Genomic DNA, 16,009 nt, shown 5'->3' on the forward strand with positions numbered 1-16,009 from the left:
GTACAAAAATTAAATTGTACAACAATTACAAAAAACTGGTAACCAGCCTTCAAAGGGTAGTTGAATTTGCCTCTGTTTATGATTATCCTTTTTATACTATCTAGTATCTACAGGAAGGCAACTTGCTTCCGTAGTTTTGCCTCTAAATTTACATGCAGAGTTCTAATTTTCATGTGCTTTTTAAGAGATTGTTGTATTTTTTGAAGAGGCTTGATCATATTTTTCAGTGGCAGTGATTAAGAAACTACTGTTTTTCCTTTTTAATTGTGTATAGCCTTACACCATCAAGCTGTTTCTTAAAAGCTAGACATTATGACTTTTGAGGAAAAAAGGCTGATTCAATTGATAACTCTTCTCTACTTGCTACAACAGAGTGTTATGCTTCAATGGCTTGTGAGTTTTGTCAGTAACAGTAAAATTAGAGAGTTGGTGTCACTTTTGGACAGAGAGGGGGAAAAGAGAGACATGGAAATGATGGGATGCAGGGAAAACAGGCATGCAGTGGGACTTCTAGAACAGATAACTATTGATTTCATTCTATTTCATAAGAAAAGGTAAATGTCACAGAACTGTGAAGAGAGACAGTTTCCACAAAAATCCGTAGGATATTTGAAATCATAATCATTTTAAGGTGACATCCTTGGCTCCAGTGAGGCCAATAGCAAGCTTCCCATTGAAGGTGCTGAGGTCAGTATTTCGTCCTGTCTGTCCATATGGGCTCAGCTTACTTCCTTACGCATTATATACCACTTTTCTCCTGTCATCTATCTCAGGACATATTAATGGTGAAATATGAACAGTATATGTAGTCTTGTTCAATAAGAACTAGCAAAGCTGGTATTTCCTCCATTTTAATTGTTTTATTAAGTGAATTTAATATGTTTCGATCCCACTTGTTTTTTTCTGCATCTATATCTTACATATGCCATCTGTTTTTTAGCAGACTATGACTCCTAGGCCTGTGTCAAAAGCTCTAGTTATCTATCCTGACTTTGAATAAAGAAAAATATTGGTACTCTTTTGTAGCAAAATTGCATTTGCATATTAAACTTCCAAACTACCTAGGTAAAGGACAGGAATACCATCCTCCACAGAGTATATTTATGTGTATGTGTATATTTAGGTGTATGTGAATGCTTAGGTGTATGTATCTTAAGACAAAGCGCTTTCACTTATGAAATCCCGCTTTCCCCTTTTTTACTGTGCTGCTTCTTCTGTACAGGAGCACATGGCACATTAATTCATACCTATGTACATTGTGTTTGTATGTTGGCAAAATGAGGAGGAGTGCATGTGCATGTTTGTTTCTGTGTTAAGCCATTAACTGAAATTTGTATCTTTACCTCACATGCCAAGTAAATCTGCTTTCATCCAGGCTGCAACTATGTTTTGACTCACCTCTTCCACAGGTGGCTGTGGTGTCTTTACCTAAGACATTATATGAACAGGCGTCTATTTACACACGTCATACTACTTCACTTACATGCTGTGCTTTCTGTGCTTTATCATGTTCTCTGCTGAGCTGTTCTTTGGAAGCGTTCTTTGGATTGTTATGATACAAAAGTGCTATACATTCTTGGATGAAACATCTTTACCTACATCATTTTGGGGGCTGATCTACATCCAGCTGCTTATGGAGAAAAGATAGTGATGAATCTGTGAAAGTAGACAAGCAAGAACCCCAGATGCTATCATATCCCAGTAGCCGGAACAACTGATATTTGTGAAGATCTAGCTGTTTAAGATGGCCAGCACACTGGGATGTTCAAAATAGTGCCAAAATTTTGTATCCTCCTCAAGGGAGGATTGGACTGTGGGGAAAATCTGGGCCCATTGATCAGTGGGGCAGGAAGCCTAGTGACAAAGAACATAGAAAGGCTGAGGTACTCATTGCCTTTTTTGCCAAGGTTTTTGCTGGTAAGGTAAAGGGCCTCCCAGGTCCCTGAGCCTAGTAGCAGAGTATGTGGGAGTGGAGCATTATCCGTAGTAGGTAAGATATATTTAGGGAGCACGTAAGTCAGTTAGACATACAGAAACCCGTGGGACTAGATGAGATGCTGAAGGAGCTAGCTGATGTCATTTCAAAGCCACTATCATCTTCAAAAGGTCATTGGGAAAGTTCCCTAATGACTGGAAAAAAGCAAGCACCACTCAAGAAAGGCGAGAAAAAAAGAGGACTGCAGGAACTACAAGCCAGGTTAGCCTAACCTTGCTTCCCGAAAGGTTACGAAGCAAATCCTCCTGGAAGTTTTGTCCAAGCAGATGAAGGGCAAGAAGGTGATTGGGACTGGGAGCAGTCACCATGTGGTTACCACAGGCAAATCATACTCCATCAACAAGATTGCTTTCTCTGATACAATGACTGGCTGTATGAACAAGGAGAGAGCAGTGGATGTTGTTTTGCCTTCACCTTAGCAAGGCTTTCAGCATGATCTTCCAGAGTAACCGCATAGCCAAACTGATGATAACTGCAGATGGAAAATAGGCTAAACTACTGGGCTCGAACAGGCTGTGATAAGCAGTTCCAAGTCCAATTGGGAGTAACTATTTTAGGACCCGTAGTGTATAATGTCTGTTAATGATTGGGACAAGAGCATGAAATGCACCCTTGGCAAGTCTGTCGTTGATAGAAAACTGGGGAAGAGTGGTCAGTATGCTGGAGGATAGCACTGCCTTTCACAGGGACTCTGACAGGCAGGAGGAACGGACAGGAACCTCATGAAGTCGAACAAAGGCAAGTGCAAAGTTTTGTATCTGGGATGGAATAATTCAGTGCAACAGGGCAGGCTAGTGGCCAGCTGTCTAGAAAGCAGTTTTGCTTGTGGACAAGTAGGTTTCAGCAGTCGGCTCTTGTGATGAAGGATGCTAGCTGCAGACTGGGCTGTACTAGCAGGAGTGCAGCCAGCTGGTCAAGGGAAGTGACTCTTCTCTATTCAGCAGCTGTGAGGCTGCATCTGGAGTACTGTGCCCAGTCTGGGCCTCCCCATACTGGAAAGACTGACATATTGGAGCCAGTCACCAAGAGGGTGGTCAAAGAGAGGCTGTGAAATCTCCATCCTCGGAGACATTAGAAACTCAGCTGGACACGGTGCTGAGCAACCTGACCCGGTTGGACTTGCTTTGAGTGGGGGCATCCAGGGATGACATCCAGAAGTGTTTTCCAACCTCCATTATACCCTTTGGCTGAAGTATATTTCTTCAGATTTGGCCGCTCAATAGCACGTATTTATTCGCCGGGGGGAGGGGATGGGGCAACACCCCAGCGTGGGTGGGCGCAGGTGCTGAGTCCCCGCTGCCCGGTGGGAGGGCTTGCCGGGAGCTCCCGGCTTGCCGGCCGTTTCCACGAGCTGGCCCCGATGCTTAAAATTTCCCGGCAGCGGCTTCTGGGAGCTGACTCGGGAGGCGGCGGGGGCGCTCGGCGTTGCCTTTAAAGCCGGGGCGAAGGGCGGGGAGCGGGGCGGCGGTGTGCGCGGGGGGGGCCGCCGGCCGGTCGGCCCGGAGCATGCGCTGCGCGGCGCGGCGGAGCGCGGCCGGCGGCTGGCGGCGCCGCTCCTCCTCCCCGGCACCGCGGCGGCAGCCTGCGAGCCCGGCCCCGGCGCGCCCGGCCCCGGCGCCGCCGCCGCCGCTGCTGCCGCTGCTGCCGCGCGGGGCCGTGGTGGCGGCCGCGGAGCCCTGAGCGCCCGCTGGGAGCCGGCGAGCCGGCCCCCCGCCCTGCCTGCGCCTGGAGGGAGAGGAGGCGAGCGGGGAGCCACCCTTGCGGCCATGGGCAACGAAGCGAGCCTGGAAGGAGGCGAAGGTCTGGGCGCCTTCCCCGAAGGGGCCGCGGGAGCCGGGGATGGCGGCGGGCCCGCGGCCCCCTTGCAGCGCCTCGTCCCGGCCGGAGTGGAGGCGGACCTGAGCCAGCTGAGCGAGGAGGAGAGGAGGCAGATCGCCGCTGTCATGTCAAGGGCGCAGGGGCTGCCCAGGGGGAACCTCGCCGGCGCGGAGCCGCCTCCCATGCAAAGGCATGCACGGAAAATCTCCCTTCTTCTGCTCCTACCTTCCCCCTTCTCTGTCGCCTCGCGGCTGGGGTGGGGGGCGAGTCGCAACACGATCCGGGCCCACTGCATCGGAAGCAGGCGTTGCATTTTGCTGGCTGAGGGAGGGAACGGGGCGGTTGCACGAGCGTGGACACTAGGATGGAGCTTGCACCCTGTAGCTTTTCACTGTCCACTGATTTCTAATAATAACGACGATCCTCAGTTCCAGTGCGCTGCGTTGTCTGCCCATCCCTCCTCTTGCACCGATCCGGAGCATGGCTAGTTTTAGTGTCGAGGGAGGGGGGAAAATTGCAGGTAACATCTTGATTTTTCTCTGTTTGTATATGTGCTTTAGGGGGTTGGAGTGCCCCACAGCTCAGTTAATAATCAGGAAAGCCTTCCCAGGGCTGATCGGTTTGGAAGCATCTCTTACTGGAGAAAGATCTTGTTGAATCTTTCAAAGCTTTTAGGCATAATGTATTTGCTAGCCATTATTCTGCCAATTCTTAACCTCTACAACTACCATTTGACTTCATTAAGTAGTCATGGATTGAAGAGATCTGCTTCAGTCTGTATTTTTTGCCTTTTTTTTCTATTTTGTTGTTGTTTGTTTCATTGGGAGGTGAAGAGGGGAGAAGAAAATAGATTCATTGCCACAGAATTCAGTATTAAGGGTAGTGATGGCTTTACCATTTTTTTGAGCGTATGGGAAGGCCAGTGTAATTCTCTTCCCCTTTCTTTCTCTACCCATTAATAAATTCACTGCCCAAAGTGTTTTTTTTTTTAAAAAAAAAAAAAAACCTACTCCTGACCTCCCCCCCCCCACCTCCCAAAAAGCCCACAAAAGGTCGTTGTTCGGTTGTGCTGTTGCTGTTGCTGCCGTATCTCAGGGTATGTCGAGAGCCGCCGTTTCCGCTGTCCGAGGTCCTGAAGTTCCCGGTGCCCTGCCCGGGAGCCGGGGACGGCTTGTCTGTTGCTTTCGGTCTCTAGGGCTGGGTGTGTTGTTTGTCTTGAAGGAAGATTCTGAAAGGAGCCTCCTTGGCTGACTGTTCAATTCGGTTCTTGTGCACTGACCTCACCCCAGATAAATGCCAATTGAGTTTATATAATATCAAGCTTATATAAGTGAATTCTAGAAGAAGAGAAGCAAAGAGGGTGGGACCAAATTCATCCTTGGGTAAACTATCAGAGTCGTTGGAATTATATCCCAGTTGCATGTCTCCATTTTTTTTTTTTTTTTTTTGAGATTGAATCTTTCTCTGTTATGTCTAGCCTGTGTATTAAACAGACATAAATATGGCACATGTGTGTAGAACATAACTTTCCATCCAGTTTGAGGCTTGAGCTAGCTGGTATAGATATCAATGGGGAAAAAAAAAAAAAAAACCATTGATTAGTTGTGTGAAACTAAGCTTACAACTCCTTTTTGTTAACACTTTATCAACAAAGATGCAAAGAGTTTACAAGCTTATTGTTTCATGCTAACTTTCCAGTATAAAGTAAGATAAATATCCCTAGAAGATTTTAGAATAGACTGAAATGATTGCAGCATGCATATTTCTGTACTTACTAATGTCTCTTTCCCTTCGAACATATTTTATGATTTTGGAAACTACTTGAATGTTATTAGCATTCAGTACTTTCACTCTCCATTTAAAATAAAGCCAATCTGTATTTGTGAATTACAGCTTTTTACCTTAAAGTTAAAATGTCAACTTTAACTAAAAATCAGTACATTAACTGATCAGCTAGCATCTCTTGGGGATTTGTACTGATTCCCATCATCACAGTGTCTTTGTGCCTGTCATACTGTAATGAAGTTACTACTTATCTTTGATTTTGTTCTGTGGCTTCACTTGCTCCCCTCCCACATCTCTCTCCACTATTAAAACTTTCTAACAATTATGAGAATTATTATTAAACCTTTGGATATTAGTAGGAGTGAGAATCTTCTACAAACTAGGGATCAGCCTCTTCTGGATTTTAAGTTAAGCAAAGATTTAGCCTGCTGAGGCTCAGGTTCCTTAGCTTCAAACATTTTTTAGCCTATGTGGCCAAAGAAATCAAATATGGAAAAAAAACTCTTAAATGATACTCTACAACCATTGTTCCTAGAAGCTTGTTTCTTGTGTGGCTATGCCAGTCTAAATGTTAAAGGATTGAAATGGTGATCAGAAGAGGAATGCTGATATTCCGGCTTCCAAATTATGTAGCCTTGCATTATTAGAGTGTACCTATTGCATTCTCTTAGATTTTTTTTCTGACTAACAGAATATTTTCCTCTGTTATTTTCATTATAATATTAGCTGCTATCCAGTCATATCTGAGAGACTAGAAATTATTTCCTATTCTAAATGCTTTCAAACAAACTACCCGAAAGTAACCCAAGCCTTAAAGTATACAGAATCTTCATGAGTGATGGTATCAAATAACAATTTTTGCAACTAATGACTTTTGACTTCTTAATAGTAGCTAATGTGTGTAGTAGGATACACAGTTCTATAAAATACATCACCACCATAAAATACATGGTGTAGCTATTGGCTATTCTAGAGGCTTAGAGATTTCAAGTCTTTAAAAATTCCATAACTAAGCTTGTATAAATGCAATAAATACTTATTTTACATTTTAACATAAGCATTACAATCTAGAGGACCTGAAGTGAGCTACTTAAATCAAATTTACCTGATTTGGTGGGTTTTTTTTTTTGTTTATTTTAGTTTTTGGAAGTTCTACTCTGTTGCTTCCAGTCAGAGGTTGGGGTGCTTAGCACCTATAAAAGTCATTCAAACCTCTTTCAAGTACCTATTTTCATAAACTCATGTTTAGAAAGTTTAGCTGAAATATACAATTTGTAAGCTAGTTTCAATTGTCCTATCTTCATTAAATGACCCTGTGACTGTGTCAGTGTACACTTGTTGAGGAATTGTTCTACATTACCTGAAAGGATTAGATGACCAAGCTGAATGCATGAACCAATTCTAAAACAGCTGTACCTATTTTGAGCAAAGCATTATTTTTATTTGTTTGCTTGTTTATTTGTTTATGTTTTATTAAGCTGTTAACAATAGAAAATAACAATACAAAATTGATGCATTTTTGAGAGGAAATGCTGAGAAAGCCCTTCCGGAGTGGCACACTTTTAAAGTATATTTGTGGTGTATTTTCCAGAGGAAATACATGTTTTTGTTAATGTCATCATTATACAGACTTAAAAAACAAAGTAATCCGCCAGAGCTGTATGTAAGTTTGTGCATGTCTTGTGTTTATATATAAAAAGATTTAATTATCATGCAGTTGGGTAGTAATTGTGCTCTTCCTTAAGATTATTTATATTGATGAATGATACAAAGAGCTGTCTTTTTTAAATATTTTTTTTTTATAGTTATGGCATTCGAGAACTAGACCACTACTCTTGATATTAAACTGCCCTCTTGACTCCAAAGTGAGCTTTGATTTGGTTGTAGAATTTACTTAAATGAGTGAAGATTGGTCTTGATTCACAGAGCTAAAGTGAGGAGAAACACAGCGGTACAATTAGATGAGGGAGGAACTAATGATTTTGTTTGATAAATTGATATTCTGGAATGACAACTTTAAAATGATGACTTTTTTTTCCATTTCAAAATGTTTAAAAATAAGAAAATTCTTGCCAAATAAAGAAATCATCTTGGGGGAGGAATTGCTGATTATCCAGATTAATTAAAATTCTTAAATCTTAGTCTGTGCTTAGTTGTAAAATAGTTCTAGAAAGGCTTTCAACTTCCAGCTACTTAAAAGTAAATGGAGCAAGTTTTAACTTTTCACAGGATAACACCTCTTAAGAAAATGGTCTTTTCAAAGCTTTTTCCTCCACTGCCTAAGCCCAGTCTATATCTGTCTAGAAACATTGTTCTTTTTTATGTGTGAAGGCAAGACAAGTCTGGTCCGGTCACCAGCAGCCTTGCAGAATCACCTGGTATTTTCCCTCTAGATTCGTGGGTTTTAATCTCATTTTAAATCCTTACACCTGATCAGGGTGGAAATTAATGGAAAGCATTATTTGATAAAATGAAAGCTGAAAGAAAACTCTGTGCCAAAAGGGATCCACAGTTATTTACTTTTGCTCATGTCCAAGTTTAATTACCCCCCCCCCACACACACACACACACTTTCACATTTCCACCTTTGTAAGATACGAGCACGGTACTCTGTTTCCTAAGCTGATTTTTAATTGTGCCATTGATTTTTTTTTTTTTTTTTTTTTTTTGCCCTCACTGTTTGCGTTGTTCAGTGGAGCCTTCTAATGTTTTGAGCTGTTTCAAACATGAATGCTGGAAGTGCACCTGACTGTCACTAATATAATAGCTGACATGATTTTAGTTATCAAGTAGTACTTCTTTGGAAGAACCTAGTATGCACACATCTAAACAGCGAGAAAATAAACTGCAGATAGACCTACCTAGTTGCTAACGAAACTGTAAAATTATTATTTTTTTTACTGGCAAAGATACAAACATTTTCAAGAATTAGATCATGATTGGGCTTTTCTGAATTATCTGTTTTACGAATAATGAGAAAACCCATCTAAAGTTCACTGATGTCAATGGAAACATGTCTGCTCGCTTCAGTGGACTGCATATTAATTTTCTAAACTTTCAAGTATTGAGGCCAATAATTTTAGGAGACTGGGGAAGCACAAACGGAGCCATATGAGTCTGGAAATAGTTTATTCTTGACAAGCATTTCATGTGGAAATTTTTAGTTTTCCAAAAAAATCAGTCATAAGATTGTGAGAATATCACATGGTGTAAAAATTATGAGCACAGAAATGGCCTCCATTTGGATTTTTCCTTTTATATTGCCATTGCCTGGCATGTAATTAAAATTCAAAATATTAATCAGGGATAATAGTAAGACTATGGGAATGTTAGTAATGTGAAGTATAGTTTTAAATGTTTCTACTATATATAGCTCTGCAGACTTCTGATAAAACTCTTAACTAAAAAATGTTGTACAGTTCTGTTTATGGAATTTGAGTTAAATGCAGTGAGTGTTTGTTTATGCTCACGAATGTAGAAGAAGAAATGGCATGTCTGGAAAAACAAGATCATGGCTAACTGGATGTCTTACACCTGAAACTGAATTTTATAGTTGCAACGCTGTTTTGGCACAGAGGCAAACACCGTATCTTTCAGCAAAAGCACAGTGATAGCACTGAAGAGAACATCATGCTACCTCCTTTAGCAAAAATACAATAGTCCTGACTACAACACGGTTTCCTTGAGGTACAGCTGAGTATAGCAGCAAGTAGAACACTGTGCCTCAGATAAAGAAATGATCTTGATTTTGGTTTCTTCTTTCTCAGCCTTCTCTTCTGTGTAAAAACAAAGCAAAATGATGCTATCAAGAGAATTAGGAGAAGTTTCTACATAACAAGAGAATTTTTTTTTTTATTGCGAGATCATATAAATTGTTGGGGTGATGCTGAGGAGGAGGCTCCATAATAGTTCTGTTTATAAAAATCTTTAATTCTGTGAGCTGACGTGTTTCATCTGTTTGAAAATTCTTCTGATTCATAGATGGATGGGTGGCAAAGGAAATACTCCAAAATACAAAGGAAATACTTCAAAAAAAGAAGCACCTACTTCTTTATGTGCCTGAATTATAGGATTTTAAATTTCTGTTGCATATTGAATTGTAAACCTATCCAAATTTTGTACAGCTAGTCAGAACAGTTACCTAAAGATTTTTGTAAAGTGCAATGTTTTTCTCGAATGGCCATGCTTTGATCTGCTACTTTTCAGACACCTCTGGTTCTTTTAGTCTTCTCTGTTTCTCCGTGTTTCCATCCCAAGGGATAGAGTGGAGAGGCTGTCACTTGGGTTTAGATAAAATGGAAAGTAGCAACTTTGAGTTCTTCAGCCTTCTAGTGAGAAAATTAACTGGATAAACGTGGTTCTTGTATTAGATTACTTTCTAAATAATAAATCAGTCTATGACTGAATATTTACTTAAGCCTTTCTGGAATAATACATATTTTAACTTCGTATTTTACATGCACTGTGTGTTATAAGCCTTCATCTTCCAGACACTTAAGCATCCGAGGAACTTCACAATGTTACCAAAGCACTTTCAGGGTCATAGATATATCTTATTTTAACTTATTTTTCAAGAGCTTTGCGTTATTTTAATTGTGTTATATTTTCTCTCTGCAGACATCCTGATCCTGATATAAGCCACTATCCCAGGCAACCAGGTAAGCCTCCAGATCCGGGACCATCTGGTTTAAGTAAAAGCAGAACAGTAGATGTACTGAAGACAGAACAACGGGCACCTGGTCGGAGCCCTTCTTCTATTAGTCTAAGGGAATCAAAGTCCAGGACTGATTTTAAAGAAGATCAGAAGCCAAGTATGATGCCCAGTTTTCTCTCAGAAGCCAATCCATTGAGTGCAGTCACTTCAGTTGTGAACAAATTCAATCCTTTTGATTTGATATCAGATTCAGATGCGGCCCAAGAAGAAGCCGGTAGGAAACAAAAAGTTGCTCAGAAAGAGCAGGGAAAACTTGAGGAGCAAAGGGGCCTTGCAAAACGTCCAACTCAACAACAACCTCCAAAGCCAGTTGTTCAGCAACATGGAACTGTCAAACCTACTCTGCAGCAAACCGAGTCTTCCAAACCAGTGCCTCAGCAGCAGCAACCTGGGGAACCAAAGCAAATTCAGAAAACAGGCCCTGGTCACCCAACAGATTCTAAGGCAGAACAAACAAAACAGCCACCCCAGCCGCGAGGACCACAAAAATCTCAGTCCCAACAATCGGAACCAACAAAGCCTGCTCAGCAACAAGCTTCTGCAAAACCTCCACCAGGTGTAACAAAATCAATACCACAGCAACCAGATATTGCTAGAGTATCATCCCAAGCACCACTTCCCACAAAACCATCATCACAGCAGCCAGGACCTGTAAAACAACTGTCTCAACAGCCAGCACGGCAAGTAGGTCCTGCAAAGCCATCCTCTCAGCAAACAGGGCCTCCCAAACAACCTCCCCAGCAACCTGGACCTGAAAAGCCATCTGCTCCGCAAATGGGACCTGCCAAACAACCATCACAGCTTGGACCTGGCAAGCCACTTCTGCAGCAAACAGGGCCTGTAAAACAAGTGCCACTGCAGACAGGGCCTACAAAACCGTCTTCTCAGGCTGCGGGGGCTACAAAGCTCCCAGCACAGCAACTGGGACCTACAAAGCCACCAGGCCAGCAACCAGGGCCTGAAAAACCCTCGCAGCAAAAGCAAGCCACTGCAGCCCAACATGCTGAATCAGCCCCAAAGAAAACCTTCTGTCCTCTTTGCACTACCACTGAACTGCTGCTGCACGCTCCGGAAAAGGCCAATTACAATACGTGCACACAATGTCATACTATAGTCTGCAGTCTGTGTGGATTTAATCCTAATCCTCATATAACAGAGGTGAGTAACTTTTACATTCATATTAATTACCACAGCACAAAAATAAGTATACCTTCACTATGCTGAACGGTCAGAGTTGTTACAGTGTATCATCATGATCACTTAAGACCTTAATAAATTGAGAGAAAAAGTCATGTTTTGGGGAAAACTATGTAAAAGTAAAAAGGGGTGAAATTAGGAGAAAGGAAGGTAATTGTTCTGTGTTTGTACAGTGTTTAGAGGAAGTGTGTTCTTTTATTCCTTCATAAAAAAGGAAGAAGAAAGAGAAAAATCTAGGTGGGGGAGGAAGAAGAGGGGCCATTTGGCTTGATTTTGAACACTCACTTGCCACATTTATAACCTAGCCAGTATAGGCATCACGTGCTAATATGTTTATAAATCAATAAAATATGCTGCTATAAGAACTAACGAAACAAAATATGAAACCATATTCATTGCCCTACCATATGAGAAAAAAAGACTAAACATCACAGATTGTGGGAAATCAGTCAGATTTTAATGATATGTATGTTAAAACTTAAAGTTTTTTCTGTAGTCTTTTAGCAAAGCCCATCACACAGATGCCGAGATTTGGTTTGGAGTGGATGTGGGGTGGATTTGCTTTGTGACTATGCCAGTGTTCATTAGCTGAAAGCCTGAGTCATGGATTTTGACTTGGTTATACTCAGATTATTTCAGTCTGATGGGACGTTAAGAAAGATCTCTGTGGACTGTTTCTAACCTTGATCACCGTACCTGCTGTAATTATAGAACACAGAAATGACATAGAAAGTGATGTTAGGACAGTATACTTAAAAATGAACTTGCTTTAACCTAATGTTTGCAGTAGCTTGACTTACATGGTTATATATATCTTTCTTCTATACTTCTTCTACACAGGAATAAGGCTTCATGTTAACATCTGATCTCTTCTTATTGCTTGAACAGCTGTTTATACATTGTGATACTCTAATTGTTAAACTTACAATGTGTTTTTTGTTTGTTCTAATTTGTTTTCAGTACCAAAACTTTTATTAATTTATGGAAATTCAAACATAGCAGAGCTGGCATCAAAGAAAAAAACAATGATAAAGCAGTCAGAAAGAGTATTCAGGAAGCTTATTTTTGTCTTGTTTTTGGTATTAGTTTAGCTGATCAGAGATGCCAATGGGAGGAGATACAGACTGCTGCTATATTTTGAATCTGATAAATAATGTCACCAGATTTAGAATCATAGAATAGTAAAATAGTTCAGGGTGGAAGGCACCTCTGGAGATATCTAGTCTACCTCCCTCCCCCTGCTCCAAGCAGGCTCAGCTGGAGCAGGTTGCCCAGGACTGTGTCCAGTCGGGTTTTGAATATTCCCAAGGGACTGAGACTCTGCAGCCTTTCTGGGCAACCTGTTTGCTTAGTACTGCAATGATTTCAAAGTATCGCTAATAATTACATTTCATTCCAATGCACCTTTTTATTAGTGATATTTTTAGATGGGTGCCTGATGACAAACAGCACATTTTTTACATCTGAAAATTAAATTATTTGTTGGTTTGTTGCTTTTTGAAATTGCAAATTTAAATCTGAAAGACTAGTTACAATAACTGTTGGTAGCACATTGCATCCTTAGGGAGAGTATTCCCTTGTTTGAGTTTAAGGAAATTCAGGATGGAGATAGCTGGCATTAATGTTGGCAGATCCATTAGGCTAGAAGAGGAGTGACTTGAACAACGCTGTGCAGAAATTTCAGAGCATGTGCACCCAGGTGCTCAAAGATCATATAATCGTGGCCTGCATAAGAAATGTTAACTTTTAGTTAAAACCTGAACTTCTGGATCACATTATCAGCATGTGGTTCTGGAGAGTTTGGGATAAAAAAGGTATATTTATATATGACAAACAAGAAATATGATGTATTGATGTTAAAGTCAAAGAGAAACTTTCATAAGAAAACTTCACCTTCAAGTTTAGACAGAATATTTTTAAACAAAAACTTCTTAAATTTATTTGTAGGCACCTACATGTTTATTTCCGTACTGTTTACCTTGAATCTCTCAGAGCTCCAAGACTGACTTCCTTTTTAAAACCTCAGATTTCCCATGGAAATGGCCATTGTCTTTGTCATCTTTGAATGAAATGGATTTTGGGAGAGTGTTTACATTAGAAAGTCTCAAAGTATTTGGAAATTCCGTGGATAACTACTAATTTTTGAAGCGGGTACTCTATTAGTGTGAAATTTAGGACTTTAGGACAATAATGCAGTTGCATTTATGACTACCTGATTACATACATATGTGAAAGCAAATTTGCATTCCATTTTGCACATTGAAATAAACATGGGGCATACCTTTATTTCATGATGAGATCATTTCAGTAAGTGTTAGTTCAAATCTCATGACTCCCTTTCAGACCTCTCTCTTTCTGCTCAGCTTTGCACCTCCAGCTGTCTTGCTGAAACTTCATGGAGGATGTCTTGCTCCTGTCTGCAGTGAAATGTAATGAAAATCACATCTGGCTTTTGTGACTGAACAGCTGGAGCAAAGCAATAGAACCTGCTTGGCACTTGGAAAAATTTAACCTAGCATTTCATCTTCAAAAATTTGCTGGATCTGTTTAGTTATTCCCAAACTTTCCTCCTAATTTCCCTTTTCTTTCACTATTCAGATTATTGGATTTTTTGGATTCCTTCTTAAAATAGGTGACACCTTTCTTTCTTTCTGTCATGAAGATGATGGTTTGTATCTTAACTGTACAGTTTTCTTGATGATGGTGTAATCTTTTTCTTTTGGTCTTTCTTATTTTGAGTCCTTTTAAAATGTTATTGAAGAAAAGTCTTTGGCGCTTACCCATGCACTTGCTGAAATGTATATTCTCCTCTTGTTATGATATTTTACTTTCTTTGCTGCTGTTCTTCAGTACCGTTTATTGCCAAGTTTCGCAAATCTATACTCCTGTGATGTTGCCTTTCCCATAGACTTTATAGGCTCTATTTTCATTGTTTGTTTTAAAACACATTACCTGTCCCCAAAACAGTAATTCCAAAATGGAGGCAAGGAAAGTGAAAAGCATTTAGAAGAGGATTTATATTATTTTAGTTCTCCAGCTTTTACCCTTTAAGCTTCTTGAACTGCTTCGGGAAACTTTTGGCACCTTCCTTTACATTTGTTACAGTTAAGTCTTCATCACTAACACAGTGAACTACTTTTCCAGTATAGCTTTTTCCAAATTTACGTATTTCTGTATTATGTATTTCTGATTAATTCTGGAAGGGGTACAGCAGGCCTTGCAAACTGGTTCAGGGAGTTGGTTGCATACATTTTAAAACCATGACAAAAAGTGCTTTTTCAGGTTCATTTTCTTCATTCAGACCTCTGCTTAAAACGCAGTAGCACATGCAATCCATCTACTTTAATTCAGTAGAGAGGACTTCGTAACTAAGACCAGGAAGAGATACGCATGTTGCCCCAAGGTCAGACCCCTTGAACTACTTCTCTGAACTCTCTGATATTGCAGTCCCCTAGGGGAAAGGTACAGTCTGTGTCCTGGTTTTGTACAGCAGTCTAGAGAGAAACATACCATACCAAATGTGTTCGGTAACATATTTCTCTCTAATCTGTCTAGGTATTCGTATTCCACTCATCACCATGGCATATGAGTGCCTAGCAACAGTTGCATAAAGTAGAGGGAGAAACGATCTGAACAGGTTTGATGACTGGTTCTGTATTCCATTTTCCTTTCCACGTGCGTTAGGATCTTGTATCAAGAGCCTTTAGCAACAGAAACCAGCACTTCCCCAAAAGAAGATTCAGCCCTGTAGGTCACTTGAATAGGAGTAGGCTCTTCAAAATGAGCAAAGGCATCTGAAAGACTGTCCAATTCCTTAAAATGTTTATCCATAGCTTTTGATTAAGCATGCCTGAAGAGCATGACTTCCTATAGGTTTGATTTCAGGACCAGTGCGTGTATTTGATAGCTGTAGCAGGTTTCCTTTCCCTGTGAGCTAGTCATGGGAAGATACGCACGATGTGGACTGAACAGTCCACGATATGTAGTAATAATATATCATTACATTCTGTACGATGGGCATATGTAAAGTTGAAGATAAAGCGGTGTGTTGAAGCTGTTAATGTTGGAGACTTGGTTGTATGTAAACACTCCTCCGTGATCCTGCCCCATTCCCTGTGTATGTGCACAGGGAGTGCCCGTCTTTTAAGTAGTTTTTAGGGGGGCTTATTTTTCATACAATTTCTCTACCTCAGTCTGCACTTCTTCCACTGCTCCAGTATGTTTTTGAGAGATCATTTGAAATAAATCTTGGAGCCAGCTGTAATAGACATTGAAAGTTGCATGTTCAGCTAATGTGAAGGTGTGTATATTGGTTTAAGATTTGTTAACTTGCTCAAAGATTTTTCTGGACAGGGTTTAAGTGACTTCTGAAAGTATTTTATTGGTTCTGGTTTTTTTTGAAATGGCATATTTGTATCAAAGTTGATTTAATGCCAATAGAAAGAAAAAAAAAAAAAGGGAGAAAAAAAAAAGGTAGAGTCTCCCAAAGTGAATTATAT

The 16,009-nt window shown here is 40.6% G+C and overlaps 1 protein-coding gene across 11 annotated transcripts in view; it reads left to right on the forward strand.

The window, feature by feature from the left end:
* The first annotated feature begins 3,721 nt into the window (after positions 1 to 3,721).
* The window catches only part of PCLO (piccolo presynaptic cytomatrix protein), a 378,473-nt gene continuing 366,185 nt past the window's right edge, over positions 3,722 to 16,009 (forward strand). For 6 of the 11 annotated variants that reach the window (XM_009680521.2, XM_009680522.2, XM_009680526.2 and 3 more), the window contains exons 1-2: positions 3,725 to 4,004; positions 10,217 to 11,471. In XM_009680521.2, coding sequence (XP_009678816.2) covers positions 3,763 to 4,004; positions 10,217 to 11,471 — 1,497 coding nt within the window. In that variant the 5' untranslated portion in view covers positions 3,725 to 3,762. Of the gene's footprint in view, positions 4,005 to 10,216; positions 11,472 to 16,009 lie in introns of all 11 variants that reach the window. The other 5 variants (XR_011136587.1, XR_011136588.1, XM_068921841.1 and 2 more) reach the window with 2 other exon arrangements.

Source organism: Struthio camelus, chromosome 1 (assembly GCF_040807025.1).
Source record: "Struthio camelus isolate bStrCam1 chromosome 1, bStrCam1.hap1, whole genome shotgun sequence".
NCBI lineage: Eukaryota > Metazoa > Chordata > Aves > Struthioniformes > Struthionidae > Struthio > Struthio camelus.